This window comes from Heterodontus francisci, chromosome 1, assembly GCF_036365525.1.
Source record: "Heterodontus francisci isolate sHetFra1 chromosome 1, sHetFra1.hap1, whole genome shotgun sequence".
Classification (NCBI taxonomy): domain Eukaryota; kingdom Metazoa; phylum Chordata; class Chondrichthyes; order Heterodontiformes; family Heterodontidae; genus Heterodontus; species Heterodontus francisci.
Window position 1 is genome coordinate 59,134,713 of NC_090371.1, and position 21,675 is coordinate 59,156,387.

The window sequence follows — 21,675 nt, forward strand, 5'->3', positions numbered from 1 at the left end:
ATTTTGAGCCTGCACTGTGGTTATAGTCTGTTTCACTCCTGGTGGTATTCATAGAATCATAGAAAGTTTAAGGCACAGAAAGAGGTCCATTGTTCGGAAGAAGGGTCACTGACCCGAAACGTTAACTCTGCTTCTCTTTTCACAGATGCTGCCAGACCTGCTGAGTGGTTCCAGCATTTCTTGTTTTTATTTCAGATTTCCAGCATCCGCAGTATTTTGCTTTTACCATCGTGTCTGTGCTGGCTGAGAAACGATCCACCTATTGTAATCCCACCTTCCAGCATTTGGTCCGTAGCCCTGCAGATAACGGCACTTGAGGTGCATATCCAGACTCATTTTGAATGAGTTGAGGGTCTCTGCCTCAACTACCCTTTCAGGCAGTGACTTCCAGACCCCCACAACCCTCTAGGTGCAAAAGTTTTTCCTCCTCTCCCCTCTAATTTTTCTACTAGTCACTTTAAATCTATGCCCCCTTGTCACTGACCCCTCTGCTAAGGTGAATAGACCCTTCACCTCCACTCTGTCCAGGCCCTCACAATTTTGCACATCTCAATCAAATCTCCCTTCAGCCTTCTCTGTTCCAAGGAGAACAACCCCAGCCTATCCAATCTTTCCTCATAGCTGCATATTTCCAGTCCTGGCAACATCCTCGTAAATCTCCTCTGTACCCTCTCGAGTGCAATTACATCCTTTCTGTAATGAGGTGACCTGAACTGCACACACTACTCAAGTTGTGGCCTAACCAATGAGTTATACAGTTTCAGCATAACCTCCCTGCTCTTATATTCTATACCTCGGCTAATAAAGGAAAGGATTCCATATACCTTCTTAATCACCTTATTGACCTGTCCTGCTACCTTCATTGGAGGCATAACTTTACAGAGCGCTTCTTTAACGAAGTCCCAAGGCACTTCACAGACATCATAAAAACTTATTTTGAGCCAGGAAGGAAGCGATCAGAAGGGGTGGCTGAAGCTACATTGAAGAGATGGGTTTTAAGGAAATTTTGAACCATGGCGAGATTTATGGAGGGAGTTCCAATGAGTGGTCTGAGTTGGTTCAAGACTCTGCCATTGGTGCTGAGTGCAAGGTGGCCAAGGAGTTAAAGCTGAGGACAATGATTTTGAAGTGAATGCATTGTAGAATATTGGTAGGTCACTTAAGATCTTCAGTGATGGGCAAGTGGGATAGGTTTGTCGAAGATGAGCTTGCTTTACAGCAGTGGTCAGTGGAAAGTTATGAGCTGTAGCTAATTATTTTCCTCCTGTTTTTCCCTTGGTCCCTGTAGCATAGGGTTGCTGAGATTAATTTAATTTTGTGTAGATGAATGTGGGCCATGCGTAAGTTGTATGGTTCCCCATGGGATGCTTTTATCTGTAATGAACCAGAAAACTAATTTAAACTATATAAAGAAGCTGAGGTGCATAAATATTAGAACACCTCTGATATTTTTATCTAAATCTTGTAATTTATTGGAAACCAGATACATTTCAACCATGTAATTCATAAATTATTAATTTGTTCAAAAATAATCTCTTTGCTGGATGTTGTGAATTATTCCCTATTGTAGTGTATGCGAGTAGCTAGTTTTATTTGTTGTCAACCATGTGGAATTCATTTTATATGTGGCAGAATAATAAACATCTCTGTTTATGTATGACAATAAATGGTTGTGGGGTGTGGTGGGTATGAGGGTCCCTTTCCTGCTGCCGAAGGCTGGCCATAATATTGAATGGACATTAGGCTGTTCAAACATCATTGTGCTTTTGACAATTGATTTCACTAAGCAGGTAACCTGCCTTCTCTGCTAGTCAGGTAGTGATTTTGGCGTGGAGTTCTAAAAGCAAAAAGGTACAAATAATGTTGGAGCTAATGTGTCATTTTTAACATGGATATTTTTCACTTTTTCAGTGACCCGTATGTGAAATTGTCCTTGTATGTGGCTGATGAGAATCGAGAACTCGCTTTGATTCAGACAAAAACCATCAAAAAGGTAAGCTTTAGGACTTATTTTAAACTTTTGCCAGGAGTGCAAGGAATTGACCAGTTTGGTCAGATTTAAAGGGGCGCTCCCTATTTACTTGAAATTGACATTAAAAAAAACATGAATTTGTTTTGACAATATGCTAATTCAGGCGACTGAGGTTTCATGTGCAATCGATTCCGAGGATATGCTACATTTCTACATAAGACATATGCGAAATGGGCCAACTGGGCTCTTTCTATGTTCTATCATTCTATAATTGTATGTTAACATACAGAATTCAAGGATTGAAGACATTATTGTCATCCATTTAAATCTGCTAAAACTAAGCTGCTAGTCTGTTTTTTATTATCTGCTGTCATGCTCGAGCTACCCCATAACTCATGTGTGCATGGAAAAAAAACCTAGCTCCGGTTTTTGTTCATATGTACATAATGTGCTTGACTCTATGTTGTACCAGTGCTGGCAAATGTATGTCAAAGATGTCGTCTTCATTTATGTGGTAATGTTTAATGAGACAATACCACTTGCCTCATTTATGCCCTTTTTAAACCAAATACCTAATCTAAATTTAATTCCATATATATGCAAATATTAATAGCTGTCATTATCAGAGATCCCAGTCTATACTGAAACTTTGAACCAAGCTGTTGAAAGTAATTTGAACTGGTTAAGAAGGATTGTAGTGAGGTGATGACTAACAGTTTGGAGCTTGTACCTTGATGTCTTGCTTCCAGTACTGACACCTTAAAGCTCCATTGAAATAAATTTTGTAGAAGAACAGAACAGGCTTACTTTTGGGCCGCATTGCACAGCGCTTGAATAAACCTGCCATTGATTAATCCCGACTCTAGTCCAAGAATCCTTTAATATCCTCTGGAGAGACTGAGCATACCATCAGATGCCGGAACAAATGAACACAAATATCTTCACAAATGTATATCGCTAAAAGGAGATCTTGTTCATCAGCTGTAACTTCAGCCTCCCCTCCGCCTTGGATCTTTGTTCAGCTATCTGCACATGATGCAGGCATCTGAGATGTAACATACATCAGCAACAAGGATTGCTTTCGGTACCAGCGTTGGAAAAGTGCTGCCTGTGTCACATTAGAGTTGTTGTAGACTAGGATCAGCACTTCTGAGCTTTATCTACTTGAACCCTCATTTTATAATTCATCTTTTAAGGTGTAATCATTCAGTCAAGTTGAGTTTAACCCCAACATTAGAAAGCTTTTGTGTAATGTTCCATTTTTTTTCAAGGAGGTTCCCGTGTATTATTTATAGTTTTATAAAATAATGTTGATGCTTGATATCTGAAATAAAATAAGTCCAATGCGTGATCTGCAGACTCTGCCACATGAGGGGCAGGTAATGCTTGAAGGGTCAGGTAGATTAGTAGTTCGGAGGTTTGTGCGCTCCCTCCTACAGCTTGACTTTGCCTCCACATATTTCCGATAAAGTCCCTTGAGGTGTACGATGCCTTCCTGAGTGAACTTTCTCCATATAGGATGGTCATGAGCCAGGGACACGGGAATGTTTAATCTCTTCAGGGATGTGTTGAGGACATCTTTAGAGCATTTCAGCTGCCCTCCTGGGAGTCTGTTGCCGTGACCAAGTTGAGTAGAACAGCTGTTTCGGGAGTCTGGTGTCAGGCATGTGAACAAAATGTTCCACCTAGTGGAGCTGGTTTTGGGTGATTAACACCCTGATGCTGGGCAGGTTGGTTTGGGAGAGGGCACTACTGTTGGATTGTATTTCATGCCACTGGATTTGGGGGATCTTGGTAGGCACCCCTGGTGGTACTTCTCCAGTGCTTTGAGGTGCCTGCTGTAGGTTGTCCTAGTCTCTGAAGCACATAGGAGCACAGGGATCACTGCTGTCCAGTAAATCATGATCTTAGTCTCAGGTTTGAGATCCTGATCTTCAAATACTCTTTTCCTCAATTGGCCAAAAGCAAAGCTGGCATATTGGAGGCAATGATAAAACTCATTGTCTATGTCTGCCGAGAGGAGGCTCCCAAGATCTGGAAAATGGCCGACATCTTCCAGGATCTCGCCATTGATCTTGATTGACAGATACAGTCTCTGAATGAACAGCTATGGATCTGGAAGTTGTAGCCCTGCCTTGTAGAAGCCTATAATGAGTTTCTGAGTATGTAAACACAGAGTAGACAGCCCCCTTCAGTCTGGTGCCCAAGATCTCCTATAGCAAAAATTTGGAGTTTCCAGAAAGGAAATCCATACTATCCTTAACATTTTGGGTACAGAGGCTTGCCACTATTAATCTGTCACCATTGCTATTCAAACACAGGACCCATGAGCTGCTGACAAACAGGCTCCTCCTCCTTCTCAACAGCAACTACTTGTTTTTATACAGCACCTTTAATGTAATAAAACTTACCATAGCATCATAAAGCAAAATTTGACACTGAGCCACTTTGACACAAAGGCTGTGTTGCCTACCTGGTGCCAAGGTTAAGGGCATCGCTTCTGGGTTGGAGAGGAACTTGGAGTGGGAGGGAAAAGATCCAGTTGTTGTCCACGTTGGTACCAACAACATCGGTAGGACTAGGAAAGAGGTTCTGCTGAGGGACTATGAGCAGCTTGGGGCCAAATTAAAAAGCAGAACCACAGAGGTAATAACCTCCAGATTACTACCCGAGTCATGTGCTAATTGGCATAGGGTTAGTAAGATTAGAGGGGTAAATAAGATTAGAGAGGTAAATGTGTGGCTCAAAGATTGGTGTGGGAGAAATGGGTTCCGATTCATGGGACACTGGCACCAGTACTGGAGAAAGAGAGGGCTGTTCCGTTGGGATGGGCTTCACTTGAATTAGCTGGGACCAGTGTCCTGGTGAATCGTACAGCTAGGGTTGTAGACAAGGCTTTAAACTAAATAGTGAGGAGGAGGGTTCAATTGAAGGGAAGTTTAAAAAGTCGAATAGTAACGAGAGAGCAGAGCTGCAGGGTAGTGAAAGAACATACATTAATCAGAGAGTGACAGGAAGGGACAGAGAATACAAGCATAACAGTACAGCAGAAATTAGAACCAGAGTAGGTAAAAATGGTAAAAAGTCAAAGCTTAAGGCTCTTTATCTAAATGCACGTAGCATTTGTAACAAGATAGATGAGCTGACAGCACAGATAGAAACAAATGAATATGATTTGATAGCTATCACTGAGACGTGGTTGCAGGATGACCAGGACTGGAATTTAAATTTTCAAGGATATTCAACGTTCCCAAAGAATAGGCAGAAAGGTAAAGGAGGTGGAGTAGCTTTACTGTTAAAGGAAGAGATCAGTGCAGTTGTGAGTAATGATATCGGTGTAATGGATCGTGATGTAGAATCAGTTTGGGTGGAAATAAGGAAGAGCAAGGGGAAGAAATCATGGGTGGGAGTGGTCTGTAGGCCCCCAAGGAGTGCCTATCTGTAGGACAAAATATTAATCAGGAAATAATGGAGGCGCTTAAGAAGGGCTCTGCAATTATCATGGGTGATTTTAATCTGCATATCACATTGGCAAGGGTAGCATGGAAGACAAATTTGTAGAGTGCAGCAGGGATTGTTATTTAGAGCAATATGTCGCAGAACCTACCAGGGAACAGGCTATTTTAGATTTGGTATTGTGTAATGAGGTAGGATTAATAAGAGATCTCATAGTTAAGGATCCTTTAGGGGGAAGCGATCGTAACATGGTAGAATTTCACATTCAGTTTGAGGGCGAGCAACTCGGGTCTCAAACCAGTGTCTTCAACTTAAACAAGGGCAATTACAGAGGTATGAAGAAAGAGTTGTCTGAAGCGGGCTGGGACAATAGACTACAGAGGAAGTCAGTAGATGAGCAGTGGCAGACGTTTCAGCAAATATTTTATAACACTCAGCAACCATTTATTCCAGTCAGAAGGAAGGAGTCGAAGAGAACGATGAACCACCCGTGGACAACAAAGGAAGTTAAGGAGAGTATCAAATCAAAAGCAAAGGCGTACAATGCAGCAAAAACGAGTGGTAGACCAGAGGATTGGGATGCTTTTAGAAACCAGCAGCGGATGACTAAAAAAACTAATAAAGAGGGTGAAAATTGATTGAGATTAATTTGGCAAGCAATATAAAAACAAACAGTAAGAGCATCTATGGGTATATAAAAAGGAAGAGAGTAGCTAAAGTAAGTGTGGGACCCTTAGAGGATGAGAATGGGGAATTAACAACAGGAACAGGGAAATGGCAGATAATTTAACCCAATATTTTGCATCAGTCTTCATGGTGGAGGACACTATAAATATCCCAACAATAATAGATGAGCAAGGTGTAAATGGGAGGGAGGAATTTGTAACAATCTCTATCACGAGGGAAAAGGTGCTTGACAAACTGATGGGACTAAAGGCAGACAAGTTGCCAGGACCTGATGGCCTGCACCCAAGGGTTTAAAAAGAAGTAGCTGCAGAGATAGTGGAGGAATTGGTCATAATATACCAAAACTCACTGGATTCCGGTAGGGTACCAGAGGATTGGAAAACCACTAATGTGACACCCCTATTCAAGAAAGGAGGGAGACAAAAAGCAGAAAACTATAGACCAGTTAGCTTAACATTTGTCATCGGGAAAATGCTAAAGTCCATTATTAAGGAAGAAATAGCAGGGTCATTTAGAAAAACATAATGCAATCAAACAGAGTCAACCTGGTTTTATGAAAGGGAAATCATGTTTGACAAATTTGTTCGAGTTCTTTGAGGATATAACAAGCAGAGTGGATAAATGTGAACCGGCAGATGTTGTGTATTTGGATTTTCAGAAGGTGTTTGATAAGGTGCCACATAAAAGGTTATTGCACAAAATCGGAGCTCAGGGTATTGGGGGTAATGTGTTGGCATGGATTGAGGATTGGCTAACACACAGAAGGCAGAGAGTCGGGATCAATGGGTCTTTTTCAGGTTGGAAAGCTGTAACTAGTGGGGTGCCACAAGGATCGGTCCTCGGGCTTCAGCTATTTACTATCTACATTAATGACTTAGAAGAAGTGATAGAGTGTAGTGTATCTAAATTTGCTGACGATACAAAAATAGGTGGGAAGGCATATTGTGATGAGGACACAATCTGCAAAGTGATATAGATAGGTTAAGTGAGTGGGCAAAAATTTGGCAGATGGTGTACAATGTGGGAAAGTGTGAGGTAATCCACTTTGGTAGGAAGAATAAAAAGGCTGATTATTATTTAAATGGAGAAAGACTACAAAATACTGCACGACAGAGGGATCTAGGTGTTCTTGTACATGAAACACAAAAGCTTAGCATGTAGGTGCAGCAAGTAATTAGGAAGGCAAATGGAATTTTGGCCTTTATTGCTAGGGGGTTGGAGTTTAAAAATAGGGAAGTCCTGTTACAACTGTACAGGGTTTGGTGAGGTCACACCTGGAGTACTGCGTACAGTTTTGGTCCCCGTATTTAAAGAAGGATATACTAGCATTGGAGGCAGTTCAGAAAAGGTTCACTCGGCTGATACTTGGGATGAAGGGGCTGTCTTATCATGAATGGCTAAACAGGTTAGGCCTTTATTCATTGGAGTTTAGAAGAATGAGAGGTGATCTTATTGAAACATATAAGATTTTAAGGGGGCTCGACAGGGTAGATGTTGAGAAGATGTTTCCACTAGTGGGGGAATCTCGAACTAGGGGAAATAATTTCAGAATAAGGGGGCACACAGTTAAAATTGAGATGCGAAGGAATTTCTTCTCTCAGAAGGTGGTGAATCTCTGGAATTCTCTGCTTCAGAAGTTGTGGAGGCTAGATCACTAAATGTATTTAAGGAGGAGGTGGATAGATTTTTGAAATCTCGGAGTCGAGGGTTAGGCAGAGCAGGCTCGAAAGAAAAGTTGAGGACGGGCAGATCAGCCATGATCTTATTGAATGGCGGGGCAGGCTTGAGGGGCTGAATGGCCTACTCCTGCTCTTATTTCTTATGAGCCACATAAGGCAATATTAGGGCAGATGACCAAAAGGTTGCTCAAACAGGAAGGTTTTAAGGAGCGTCTTAAAGGAGTGAAGAGAGGCAGAGAGATTGCGGGATGGAATTCCAGAGCTTAGGGCCTCGGCAGCTGAAGGCACAGCTACCAATGCTGGAGCAATTAAAACTGGGGATGCTGAAAAGGCCAGAATTAGATGAGCGCAGATATCTTGGAGGGCTGTGGGGCTGGAGGAGATTGCAGAGATGAGGAAGGCCGAGGCCATTGAGCGACTCGAAAACGAGGATGGCTATTAAAGTCGAGAAGTTACTTGACCGGGAGACGATGTAGGTCAGTGAGCACAGGGGTTTTGAATGAACAGGACTTGGTGCCAGTAAGGAAACAGGCTGCAGAGTTTTGGATTATCTTAAGTTTACGGAGGGTAGAATGTGGGATGCTGGCCAGGAGTGCATTGGAACAGTTAAGTGTGGAGTTAACAAAAGACATGGATGAGGGTTTCAGCAGCAGACGAGCTGAAGCAGCGGCAGACTTGGGAAATGTTACAGAGGTGGAAATAGGTGGTCTTATTGTTGGCATGGATATGTGATTGGAAGCTCATTTTGCAGTCCAATATGATATCAAGGTTGCAAACAGCTTTAGACAGTTCCCAGGGAGAGAGATGGAATTGGTTGCTAAATAACTGAGGTGTTGTGGGGTTTTCCCACTGATTAGTTGGAGGAGATTTCTCCACATCCAGTACTCAGACAAGCAATCTGATAATTTATCAGCAGAGGAGTCGGCGAGAGAGAACAAAGAACAGTACAGCACAGGAACAGGCCATTAGGCCCTCCAAGCCTGCGCCGATCTTGATGCCTGCCTAAACTAACACCTTCTGCACTTCCGGGACCCATATCCCTCTATTCCCTTCCTATTCATATATTTGTCAAGATGTCTCTTAAACGTTGCTATCGTATCTGCTTCCACCACCTCCCCTGGCAGCAAGTTCCAGGCACTCGCCACCCTCTGTGTAAAAAAAAAAACTTGTCTCGCACATCCCCTCTAAACTTTGTCCCTCGCACCTTAAACCTATGTCCCCTAGTAACTGACTCTTCCACCGTGGGAAAAAGCTTCTGACTATCCACTCTGTCCATGCCGCTCATAACTTTGTAAACCTCTATCATGTCGCCCCTCCACTTCCGTCGTTCCAGTGAAAACAATCCGTGTTTATCCAACCTCTCCTCATAGCTAATGCCCTCCAGACCAGGCAACATCCTGGTAAACCTCTTCTGTACCCTCTCCAAAGCCTCCACGTCCTTCTGGTAGTGTGGCGACCAGAATTGCACGCAATATTCTAAGTGTGGCCTAACTAAGGTTCTGTACAGCTGCAACATGACTTGCCAATTTTTATACTCTATGCCCCGACCGATGAAGGCAAGCATGCCGTATGCCTTCTTGACTACCTTATCCACCTGCGTTGCCACTTTCAGTGACCTGTGGACCTGTACGCCCAGATCTCTCTGCCTGTCAATACTCCTAAGAGGTGATGATCTGTTAGAGCTAGGTGTCATCGGCGTACATATGATAACTAACGCTGTATTTTCGGATCGTGTTGCCGAAGGGCGGGATGTAGATAAGAAATAGGAGGAGCCAAGAAAATATCCATGGGGATGGCAGAGATCATGGTGTGGGAGTGGGAAGAGAAGCCATTCCAAATGATTCTCTGGCTGCAATTAGACAAGAATGAAACCAGATGAGTACAGTCCCACCCAGCTGGACAACAGTGGAGAGGTGTTCTCAACTGTGTAAGAAGCTGTAGGCAGGTCGAGAAGGATGAGGAGGGGTAGTTTAACTTTATCACAATCATATAGGAGCTCATTTGTGACTTTGATGAAAGCAATTTCGGTACTGGGGCAGGCGCAGAAACCTGATTGGAGGATTCAAATGGAAATCTGTGAAATAGCTGGTTTTCGGAGGTGACAACGTGTTCAAGGACTTTACAGAGGAAAGGGAGGTTGGAGATGGGGCAGAAGTTTGCAAGAACAGAGGGGTCTAGGGTTTTTTTTTGTGGAGAACGGTGATGAAGGCCGATTTAAAGGAGAGAGGGACAATATCTGAAGCTAACATGGTGTCTGGAAGGGAAGTTGGATTGTCAGCAGTTTAGTGGGAATCGGGCCAAGGGAGGAAGAGGTGGGTCGAAGGAGGAGGTGGTGGGCTTCATGAGAAGATGAGCTTGGAGAGGGTATATGGGGAGATACAACTTCAGAACATAAATAGGAACAGAAGTAGAACATAGTGCCTGTTGGGCCTGCTCTGCCATTCAATATGATCATCACTGATTTTCTGCCTCATCTCCACTTTCATGCCTGCTCCCCATTTCCCTTGATTCCCTGAGAGACCTAAAATCTGTGTCTCTCTCTGCCTTAAGTATATTCAACAATGGAGCCTCCACAACCCTCTGTGGTAGAGAATTCCAAAGATTCACAGCCCTTTGAGTGAAGAAATGTTTCCTCATCTCAGTTCTAAAGAATCGGCCCTTTAACCGGAGACTGTGCCCGTGTTCTAGATTCCCCAGCTAGGGGAATCAACCTCTGTGTCTAGCTGTTAAGTTCATTCAGAACCTTTTATGTTTCAATGAAGTCACCTCTCATTCTTCTGAACACCAGAGAGTATAGGCCCAATGTACTCAGCCTCTCATCATAGGAAAACCCTCTCATCCCAGGAACCAATCTAGTGAACCTTTACTGTATCACCTCCAATACAAGTATATCCTTCCTTAAATGTGCAGACCAAAACTGCTCATTGCACTTCAGGTGTGTTATCACCAAAGCCCTGCACAATTGTAGCAAGGCTTTTTATTCTTGTACTCCAATCTCCTTGCAGTGAAGGCCAACATCCCATTTGCCTTCCTAATTGCTTGCTTTATCTGCATACTAACTTTGTGTTCCTTGTTAAAAGCACACCAAAGTCCCTCTGAACAGTAGCATTTACAAGTTTCACACCTTTAAAAAAAATTTGGCTTGTCTACTCTTACAACCAAAGCAAATAACCTTGCATTGCCCCACAATATACTCCATCTGCCACCTTGTTGCCCACTCACTTAACCTGTCTATATTTCTTTGCAGCCTGTTTGTGTCCACACAACTTACATTCCAAGCATTTTATCATCAGGAAACTTAGTTACATTATTCTCTGTTTCTGTTGTAAGGCAGGGAGGTTTGATTTAGGTGGAAGTTATCACCACCCCTCAGCCAGGTTTCCGTCAAGGCCATGATGTCGAGGCAACCATCTGCAGTAAGTTGGATGGCAAGGGCCTTGTTCATAAGTAAACAGTTGTTCTGGAGGGAGATGCAGAGAGGGGCACTGAGAGCTGTTTGACTGGCAGAGTCCAAAGGGTCAGCAGTGGGAGGGTTGAGTTGGATGAGAAAGAGATGGGCAAGATTAACCTGCAGCTGACACACTGGGCTGGCAGATCAGTGAGATAGTAGGTTGGGGCAGTTCGAATTGTTGCTCAGTGATGCAGCATTCAGTGCCTTGATGAGTCCTTCGGAGATTGCCAAGGGAGGCGCAGAGGCGTGTCTCTTGCTCTTAGAACCATAGACAAATTACGGCTCAGAAGGAGGCCATTCGCCCCGTTGTGTCTGCGCTGGCCGAAAAATCTGGCTGCCCAAACTAATCCCACCTTCCGGCACCTGGTCCGTAGCCTTGTAGGATGCAGCATTTCAGGTACATGTCCAGGTACCTTTTACCTCTTCTGTGTTGTCTCCTCTTTTTCTCATTTCTTTTACTCTAAAGAGATTTCATGTCTGGTGCTGTGCTTTATAAAGTTACATTTGTTACATTTTCACTTGATAGAAAGCACTTGTTACATATAGATCTGTAACCATATAGTACCTTAAGAGTTTTGTCTGGTCCTCATTTTTCTGCCATTGTATAATTTGGCAACACTGACCTCTTCAGCTTAAAAAAGAAATTGACATTGGCCCATTTATTTTAAGCACTGATTGCAGTTTCAAATTGCATGAAGATGATTATTTTGTGTAATAATTTTTGGTTTGCAATTGAGGAGCAAATGTGAAGAAATAAAAACAATGCCTCTAAAGCAAGTTTATGTCTTAAATGTTGGGGTTTTGCAGAAAGAAGGCAAAATTGAAATGTTTTGTACAGAATCTTCCAAAATTTTAAGGTTAGTTGTGTTTGTGGTTTGAACAAATGCACAAGTAAAACTGGGTCCAATTTTCTTTTGCAGACGTTAAATCCAAAATGGAATCAAGAATTCCTTTTCAGGGTAAGTACTCACAATCTTGTTAAACCTCTCTCACCTGTTTTCTCCAACAAAACGTGCGAGGTGCTCATGGACTTCTGTCACTAAGGTTCAGACCATTGGATCAGCTACCTTAGCCGATTCCCCCTCTCCCTCCCACTGGGCCAAACTTCCTGTAGGTTCACCTCTGCCTTTTCCCGGAGCTCGCATCTTTCTCTAGTTTCTTTCCGATATTCCCTTATGCATCCTTGGAGCTCATCTTTTCCATGAGAGCCACGCCCTGCTCTCAACCCTATTCCCGCTAAACTACTGACCATCCACCTTTGCTCCTTGGCTCCCCTGTTAGCTGCTGCTGTTCACAGTTTTCCTCAGGTACCGTCCCTCTCTCCTTCAAATCTGGTGTCATCATCCCTCTCCTCAAAGAACCAGCACTTGATTCCTCATTCCTTGCAACCTATCACCCCATCTTGTGCCTCCCTTTCCTCTCCAAAGTTCTTGAACGTGCTGTCACCTCCCAAATTTTTGCCCATCTTTCCTGGAACTCCATATTTGAATCCCCCCAATCAGATTTTTGCTCCAGCCGTACAGGTGGAGATACAGGATCCCGTGGCACCGTTTCAAAGAAGAGCATGGGAGTTATCCTCAGTGCCCTGGCTGATATCTATCCTTCGATCAACATCACAAAAAATAGACTATTTGATCATTGTTGATAGTGGGACCCTGCTGTGTATGTATTGGCTGCCACATTCCTACACTGCTACAGTGACTCAACTTCAAAAGTATTTCGTTAGCTGTAAAGTGCATTGGAATGGCCTGAGGTTGTGAAAGGTGCAATACACCGAGAAATCTGCAGTGCTCCAATTCTGGCCTCTTGAACACCTCCAGATGTAATCATTCCACCATTGGCAACCATGCCTTCCGCTGCCAAGGCTCTAAACTCTGAAATTTCCTCCCTAAACCTCTCCACCCCTCTATTCTTTTCTCCTTTCTGGTGCTTCTTAAAACTTAACTCTTGACCAAGCTTTTGGTCATCTGGCTTGGTGTCAGAATTTGTTTGATAATGCTCCTGTGTAGTGCCTTGAGACATTTTACCCTTTCAGATGCTATTTCAATGCAAGTTATTGTATAAAGGTCTTAACTGATGTAACTCTATGTATTTTTTGATAAATAACTGAACCAACCCAGTCATTTTTTTTTTACGGTAAGACCAAGTACAGTACTGTAGTGGTTATGTTGATGGACTGGTAATCCAGCGGTCAGCCAACATGAAGAGAAAGGATAAATCCAGTATTCCCACAAAAATGCAAGATTAGCAAATATTTTAAAATAATTTTATTAAGGAGATAAGAGAGATTAAAAACTCTCCAAGCACAAGCAGAAATGTTAATGTACTATGTGAACTGTAACCTCAAATAGTAAGAAAAAAGTTAATTTTTTTAAAAAGTGCATGCATAAAATTAAGGCAGTGAGAATATGAAGGAATTGTGCAAGATAAAGCAGAATGCTTGGAGATGCAGGCCTGAAAATATGGCCAAAACCTATGTGGTCTGCCAGTCATATAAGGAGGATAAAGGATAGAAAACTTAATTCTGTCTCTGTGTAGATATCATTACAATCCATTTAGCCTCCAAACATTCCTATAATCCATGCTGTACTGATGATGAACCACTGAAACTCAAGTCAGTTGTAACGCTTACACAAATGGAAGAAAAAGAGTCGGCTGGATATTTCTTATGATTTTCTTGCCGCTTGACATAACCTCCTGTCGCTGCCTTTAGTGTGTGATGGAAATCAGTAAGTTTAACCTGAACATGTGTGTTAATTTAAGACTTAGATCTGCAGGCTTTGTGTTTTTTCTCAATTCCTTATTTTCTCATCTTTTCCTTGGACTGATAGCATCTGAAGAAAGAGACGAGAGAGAAAATTGTTTTGGGTGGAGACCCTTTCTCAGAGCACCAAAAAGTGAAGATCCTGGCAGCAACTTAACTATGCTGTTAACTGCTGAGTTGCCCCGGACCTTGTGGCTGTGTAATGATGGCGATACTGTCATCATTTGCCCTCCTTACTCTCCGAAAATGATAGCACCTTCTGACATCAGTACATGTTCACTTAAATGTGGAAATCTAGAGGTTGCTGTCAGTGACTCCATGCTTCCCCACAGGGTGTGCTGTTGAAGTCCTCACAGATGGAAATAATTTAGAAATCAGTGATTTGACATGAACTTGCACCTTTTATGCTAATAATCTTGCTGTTAAAAACTCTTGAAAAAATGTTGCCATGTTGAATGATGTGTAACTGTGTTTTTAACAGCATATTTAGCCATAATTACTGCTAACCATCCTCCCTGAAAAAATGATTTTATATTTGTGGAATGACAAATTTCTACATTCCATGATTAAAAATTACGTTGATTTTTAAAATAAAAATTGCTGTTTTGTTTAAGTTTGCTTCTGATACCTTAATCCCATGTGCCTTAATCAGGTACCTTAATCCCACGTGTATGTCCCAATCTTAATTTCACCTTCTGTAAAATTACAAACGCTGAACCATAAAAGCTGCTTATTGCTGCCGGGTTTGCTGTCTGTGTGAGTTCTGCAGTATGATTGGCTGCTTAGACCACTTGACGACCTCACTGTTGTTCAATGCCTGAGATCCTCCCATAGCTGGCATCAGAACTAAATTAACATCTGGAAGGGTTAAATCCACGCCGCGGAGATCACTTAATCTCTGTGAGCAGCTTTGTTGGAGGTCAGTGGCAAGCACCATCAATTCACCACTGAATGCACAATCTGGTCCATTGTGCTTAATGCTGGTGGTATCGATGTATTTGGGCAGGTAAAATAGCTAACTTGTACCTGGAAATATTCATATTGTTTGGCTTGTATTTCAGGAACTTGAAGAGGATTCTCTAAGGAAAAATTGTGTTAAATGTATGCAATAAAATTTTTAAAAAGTAGCATTCACTACCCCCAGTTTCGTGAGGCGTGGTAAAGGAGGGTAGGTGTCAGAATCATGGGGCATAGGGACCAGTTATGGAGCCAGAAACACCTATTCAAAAGGGATAGATTTCATCTCAGCAGGACTGGGACCAATGTCCTCACAGGGGCAGCTAGTGTAGTTGGAGAGGGTTTAAACTAAATTAGCAGGGAGATGGGCACCAGCATATAAAAATAGAAAAGAGGAATAAGGTGCGTAAAAGAGTGAGAGTCGTAGTCATTTATGGCATAGAAGGCAGCCATTCGGCCCATCAAGTCCATGCTGGCTCTCCACGGAGCAATCCAGTCAGTCCCACTCCCCTACTCGATCCCCGTAGCCCTGCGAGTTTATTTCCTTCAATGCCCATCCAGTTTCCTTTTGCAGTCATTGATTGTCTCCACTTCCACCACCCTCGTGTGCATTGGGTTCTAGTTCATTACCACAGAGCTTCGGATAGTATGAGAGAGGAAGAAGAACAATAATAGGAGCAGACTAACAAAGACTACGAGGAATGCAAAGACAGGTTTACAATCCATGCATGTAAACACACACTGTTGTGAATAAGGTTAGTGAGCTACAAGCAAAAATAGCCATGTTGGAATATGATGTAGTGGCAATGATGGAAACATAGCTAAAAATGGTGTGGCTCAATATTCAAAAAAAAGTGTTAAGAAAGAATAGAGATAACAAAAAGGGAGGTGCAATGGCACTACTGATTATGGAAGATATTGTAGTATTGTAGAGAGGATGTCTTTGAGGAGGCAGGGGCCAAATCCATTTGATTAGAGTTGGGAAACATAAAGGTTATGATCACGCAACTCTGGTGTTCTATCGGCCTCCAAATAGAGAGTGATAAGAGGAGAAAATCTGCAGGGAAATCAGAGATTTGCAATGACAACAGAGTGGTGATAGAGGGGGACTTTATCCCAATCAATATTTGGGTAATTAATGTTGGAGTAAAGTGTAAAGAGGAATTTCTGAAATTTCTTAAGTAGAACTTCCTTGACAGTATGTTCTCAGTCCAACTCGGAAGCTGGCATTGCTGGATCTGGCGCTGAGAGGTTAAGCTTGGGTAGACGTAGCAAATCAAGGGAGTCGAGGCAGGAGAACAGAATAGTAATATGGAAAATGAAGGTCAGAGAATGGCAGGAAGGGACAGAGAAATAAACTATTAACACACCAACAGTCAAGACTAGATGTTACAAACTAAAGGCTCCGAATCCGCACATAGTATTCATAACAAAGTAGACAAACCGATGGCGCACGTTGAAGTAAATAAATATGATCTGAGCCATTCTGGAGATGTGGCTGCAGGATAACAAGGATTGGTTCCTGAATATTGAGGGGTATATGACATTCAAGCAGAATCGTAAGCTAGGTAAAGGTGGAGGGGTAGCACTGTTGATCAAGGATGGCATTGGTGCAATAGTTAGAGATGACCTTGGTTCAGAAGATCACGATGTAGAATCGGTTTGGGTGGAGATAGGGACAGAAGTCCGTAGTGGGAGTGGTCTGCAGGCCCCCGAACAGTAGGACGAAGTATACAAGAAGAAATATTGGGTGCTTGTGATAAAGGGGCAGCAATAATCATGGGTAATTTTAATCTTCTTATAAACTGGAAAAATGAAATTGAAAATAGAAGCCTGGATGAGGAGTTCATAGAATGCTTTTGAGATAGTTTCTTAGAGCAGCATGTTCTAGAACCACCAGAGAGCAGGTTATATTAGGCTTGGTATTGTATAATGTGACGGGATTAATTGATGACCTCAGAGTAAAGGCACCTCTAGGTAGCAGCAACCGCACGCAATATGATTGAATTTTACATCCAGTTTGAAAGGTCACTGACCTGAAACGTTAACTCTGCTTCTCGCTCCACAGATGCTGCCAGACCTGCTGAGTATTTCCAGCACTTTTTGTTTTATTATTGGAAGAGAAGAGTGGGTCCAAGACTAGTATTTTAAACCTAAATAAGGGCAACTATGTGGGCATGAAAACTGAGCGATCTGAAGTGAACTGGGTTACTAGATAGATCAATAGAGAAGCAGTGGCAGATCTTTAAGGGGATATTTCAGGATAATAAGAATATGTATATTCCTATTATAAAGAAAAATTCGAAGGGGAGGACCCACCATCTGCGCTTAACTAAAGAAGTTAAGGAAAGCATCAACCTTAACGGAAAAGCATATAATTGTGCAAAGATGAGTGGTAGGTCAGATGATTGGTCAGAATATAAAGAATGGCAAAGAAGGACTAAAAGGTTAATCAGGAGAAAGAAATCAGAGTATGAGAGGAAGCCAGCTAGAAATATAAAAGCGGATAGCAAGAGTTTCTCCAGATATTTAAAAAATAAAGAGTAAGTAAAGTGAGTGTTGGTCCTTTCGAGAGTGAGAATGGGTAGTTAATAGATAATAAGGAAATGGCGAGTGATATGAACAAATATTTTGCTGCTGTATTCTCTATAAAGGATACCAAAAAATTCGAGAAATAGCTGTAAATCAGGAGGTGGAAGGAAGGGAGGAACTTGGTGCAATTACAATCACCCGGAAAGCGGTACCGAGCAAACTGATGGAGTTGCGGGTTGACAAGTCCCTGGGTCCTGATGGATTTCATCCTAGGGTCTTAAGAGATAATAGATGCGTTGGTATTAAGTTTTCAAAATTCGCTAGATTCTGGAAAGGTTCCAACAGACTGGAAAGTAGCAAATATAACCCCTCTATTCAAGAGGTAGAGGAGGCAGAAAATGGGTAACTATATAGGCCAGTTAGTTTGACGTCTGTCGTGGGGAAGGTGTTAAAATTAATCGTTAAGGAGGGTAGAGCTGGGCACTTAGAAAAACTCAAGATAATCGGGAATAGTCAGCATGGTTTTGTGAAAAAGGAAATCATGCCAAAGACTTGCAGGTTGATAGGTAAATTGGCCATTGTAAATTGCCCCTAGTGTAGGTAGGTGGTAGGAGAATTGTGGGGATGTGGTAGGGAATATGGAATTAATGTAGGATTAGTATAAATGGGTGGTTGATGGTTGGCAAAGACTCTTTGGGCCGAAGGGCCTGTTTCAGTGCTGTATCTCTAAATAAAATAAATAAAAAATAAAATAAAATCATGTTTAACCAATTTATTGAAGTTCTTTAAAGGAGTGATATGCGCTGTGGATTAAGGGGAGCCCATTGATGTACTGTACTTGGATTTCCAGAAGGCATTGGACAGGGTGCCACATAAATGGTTATTGCGCAAAGTAAGAGCTGATAGTGTGCGGAGTAACATATTAGCATGGATAGAAGATTGGCTGGCAGAAAACAAAAGTATGCATAAATAGATCTGTTTTTGATTGGCAGGATGTGAGAGTGGAGATCCGCTTGGGTCTGTGCTGGGACCTCAGCTTTTTAATTTGTATCAACGATTTAGATGAGGGGAGTGATGGCATGGTAGCTGAATTTGCAGACGGCACAAAGATAGGTAGGAAAGTATGTTGTGAAGAAGATACAAGGAGGTTGCAGACCAATCTAGTTAGATTGAGTGGGCAAAAATCTTGCAGACGGAGAAAAATCTGAAGTTGTTCACTTTGGCAGGAAGAATGATTGAAATGTGTAAGATCCTGAACGGTCTTGACGAGGTGGATGTGGAAAGGACGCTTCCTCTTGTGGGTGAGTCCAGAAATAGGGGGTGCTGTTTTAAAATTAGGGTTGCCCTTTTAGGACAGAGATGTGGAGAAATTTTTTCTGAGGGTTGTGTGACTTTGGAACTTTCTGCCTCAGAAGGTGGTGGAGCCTGGGTCATTGAATATTTTTAAGGCGGAGGTAGATAGATTCTTGTTAGGCAAGGACATCAAGGGTTATCGGTGCTAGATGGGAGTGTGGAATTCAAAATACAAACAGCCAGACTGATCTTATTGAATGGAGGAGCAGGCTCGAGGGGCCGAATGACCTACTTCTGCTCCTAACTTGTATGTTCGTATGAATGAGGTGGCCAAGTGGACAAATTGTCTGTGGAAGCGCACTAGGGTGAGAGCGATCATCATATCATAAGGTTTAGATTAGTAATAAAGAGTAAGGAACAATCTGAAGTCGAACTTCTAAACTGGAAGAGGGCTGACTTCAGTGGGATGAGGGGATCCAGCCAGGCCGAAATGGAACCCAAGACTGACTGGAAAAATGTTCCAGTAATGGAACAATGGGTGATCTTTAAGGAGGAGCTGTTTCAGAACAGGCTAGGTCCATTCCAACAAGGGCGAAAGGCAAGGTAACCAAGGCCATGGCTCCTTGGATGACAAGAGAAACAGAGAATATGATGAAACAAAAAAAGAAGGTATATGATGTGTGTCAGGTGATTTGTTTAGGTGAGAACCAGGCCACATACAATAGGTTGAGAGGAAGTGAAGAGGAAACTGACAGGCAAAGAGAGAATATGAAAATAGAATGGCAGTTAACATAAAAGGGGATCCAAAGATCTTCTATCAGCATGTAAATGGAAAGGGGGTAGTAAGAAGCAGAGTGGGGCCTATTAGGGGTAAAGGTGACACTTGCTTCGAGGCACAGGGTAAGGCTAGAATACTTGAGTAGTTTGCATTGGTGTTTACCAAGGAAGAGGATGCTGACAAAATATTGGTAGTTGTGGCGATGTTACAGGTAATGGATGAGGTGAAAATTGATGGGAAGGATGTACTAGAAAGGTTTGCTATGCTTAGAATGGATAGGTCACCTGGTTGGGATGGTTTGCATCCCAAGTTGCTGAAGGAAGTGGGAGTAGAGATAGCGGAAGGGCTTGCCATAATCTTCCAATCTTCCCTAGATATGGAGGAGGTGCCAGAGGATTTGAGAGTGGCAAATGTGACAGGCCAGTCAGTTTAGCATCAGTGGTGGATAATGTTTTAAAAACAATAATCAAAGGAAGAATTAACAGGCACTTGGAGAGGTTTGAGTTAATTAAGGAGAGTCAGCATGGATTTGTAAAAGGCAGATAGTGCTTGATGAATCTAATTGAATTTTTTGATGAAGTAACAGAAAAGGGTGAAGAAGGGACTGCAATGGATGTCGTCTAATGGATTTTTAGAAAGCATTTGATAAAATACCACGTAAAAGCCATGTTTATAAAATTGAAATCGGAGGGTCAGTGTCAGCTTGGATAAAAAATTGGCTTCAGGACAGCGAATCATAAATAAAAGCAAAATACTGCAGATGCTGGAAATCGGAAATAAAAACAAAGTGCTCAGCAGGTGTGGCAGCATCTGCAAAGAGAGATACGGAGTTAATGTTTCAGGTCTGTGACCTTTTATCAGAACCCATAAATGGCTGTTTTTCAGACTGGAGGATGGTAGACAGTGGTGTTCCTCAAGGTTCAGCTTGATCAACTGCTTTTTTTGATATATAAACAAATGACTTGGATCTTGGAATACAGCGTGAAATTTCAAAATTTGCCGATGATAACAAGCTTTGAGGCGCTGTAGACAGCGAGGCTGATACAAATTGACAACAACAGGATATCGGTCGGCTAGCAGAATGAGCAGCTAAGTGGCAGATGGAATTTAATACAGAGAAGTGTGAGGTGTTGCATTTTGGCAGAAGGGATAGGGAGAGGTAATATCAACTTAATGACATATCTGAAGAGTGTGCAGGGACAGAGACACCTTGGGGTCTGGATTTTACCTTAGGCGGACAGGAATTCACCACCCGCTTCCGCCGTGGTTCCATCTTGTATTTTACGGGTCCCCAAGCTTTAATTGTCCCGAGGCGGGACTTCCACCCACATGAGCGGTGGCCGCTGCTGGGACTGCAGCCTGGCCAATGCCATGGAGCCTGGAGATGAGATAAGTTAGGCTTGCCTCACCAGAGGGATCGGCCCTTCCCTGGTGAGGCTGGAGTTGTCGTTTGGGGGAAGGGGGTGGGGGGAGGTGTCTTGGGTCCCTGGGGTGGGTTGGGAGGCGGGGGTGGCCCTCAATCGGCTATGGACCCCCCCCAGGAGGCGGAAAGGCCGGCAGCTATCACTGGGTGGCCTTTCACATCCCCAGCACACCCGCTTTCCTTGGGTAAAATACCTGTGGAGGTGGGTGAGGACCCTTAAGTGGCCATTTAAGGCCTCGGGCGGGCAGACCATTCCCCCCCTGCCCGACTGCTGTAACGGTAACTGGAGGCGGAAGCGGGGTGGGTACGCCTCCCGAAGCCTCCTGCTCAATTTTTCGCCACCCGCACGCCACCATCCGACCTGCTGGGACGGCATAAAATTCAGTCCTGAGGGTTTATATGCACAGATCCTTAAAGGCGACAGGGCATATTGAGAGAGTAGTTAGCAAAACATATGGGATCTTGGGCTTCATAAATAGAGGCATTGTGTATACAAGCAGAGAAGTTATGCTGAACCTTTACAAAGCTCTGGTTTGGCCCCAACTAGAGTGTTGCTTCAATTCTGGTCACCACACTTTAGGAAGGATGTGAGAGTTTTTGAGAGGGTGCAGAGGAGATTTACCAGAATGGTTCCAGAGATGAGTGATTTTGGTTCGATGATTAGGTTGAAAAAGGTGTACGAG

The 21,675-nt window shown here is 42.8% G+C and overlaps 1 protein-coding gene across 5 annotated transcripts in view; it reads left to right on the forward strand.

The window, feature by feature from the left end:
* nedd4l (NEDD4 like E3 ubiquitin protein ligase) overlaps positions 1–21,675 on the forward strand; it is a 640,458-nt gene that overhangs the window by 257,113 nt on the left and 361,670 nt on the right. For all 5 annotated transcript variants that reach the window (XM_068031021.1, XM_068031043.1, XM_068031026.1 and 2 more), the window contains exons 3-4: positions 1,912–1,993; positions 12,166–12,204. In XM_068031021.1, the coding sequence (XP_067887122.1) occupies positions 1,912–1,993; positions 12,166–12,204 (121 nt within the window). The remainder of the gene's footprint in view (positions 1–1,911; positions 1,994–12,165; positions 12,205–21,675) is intronic.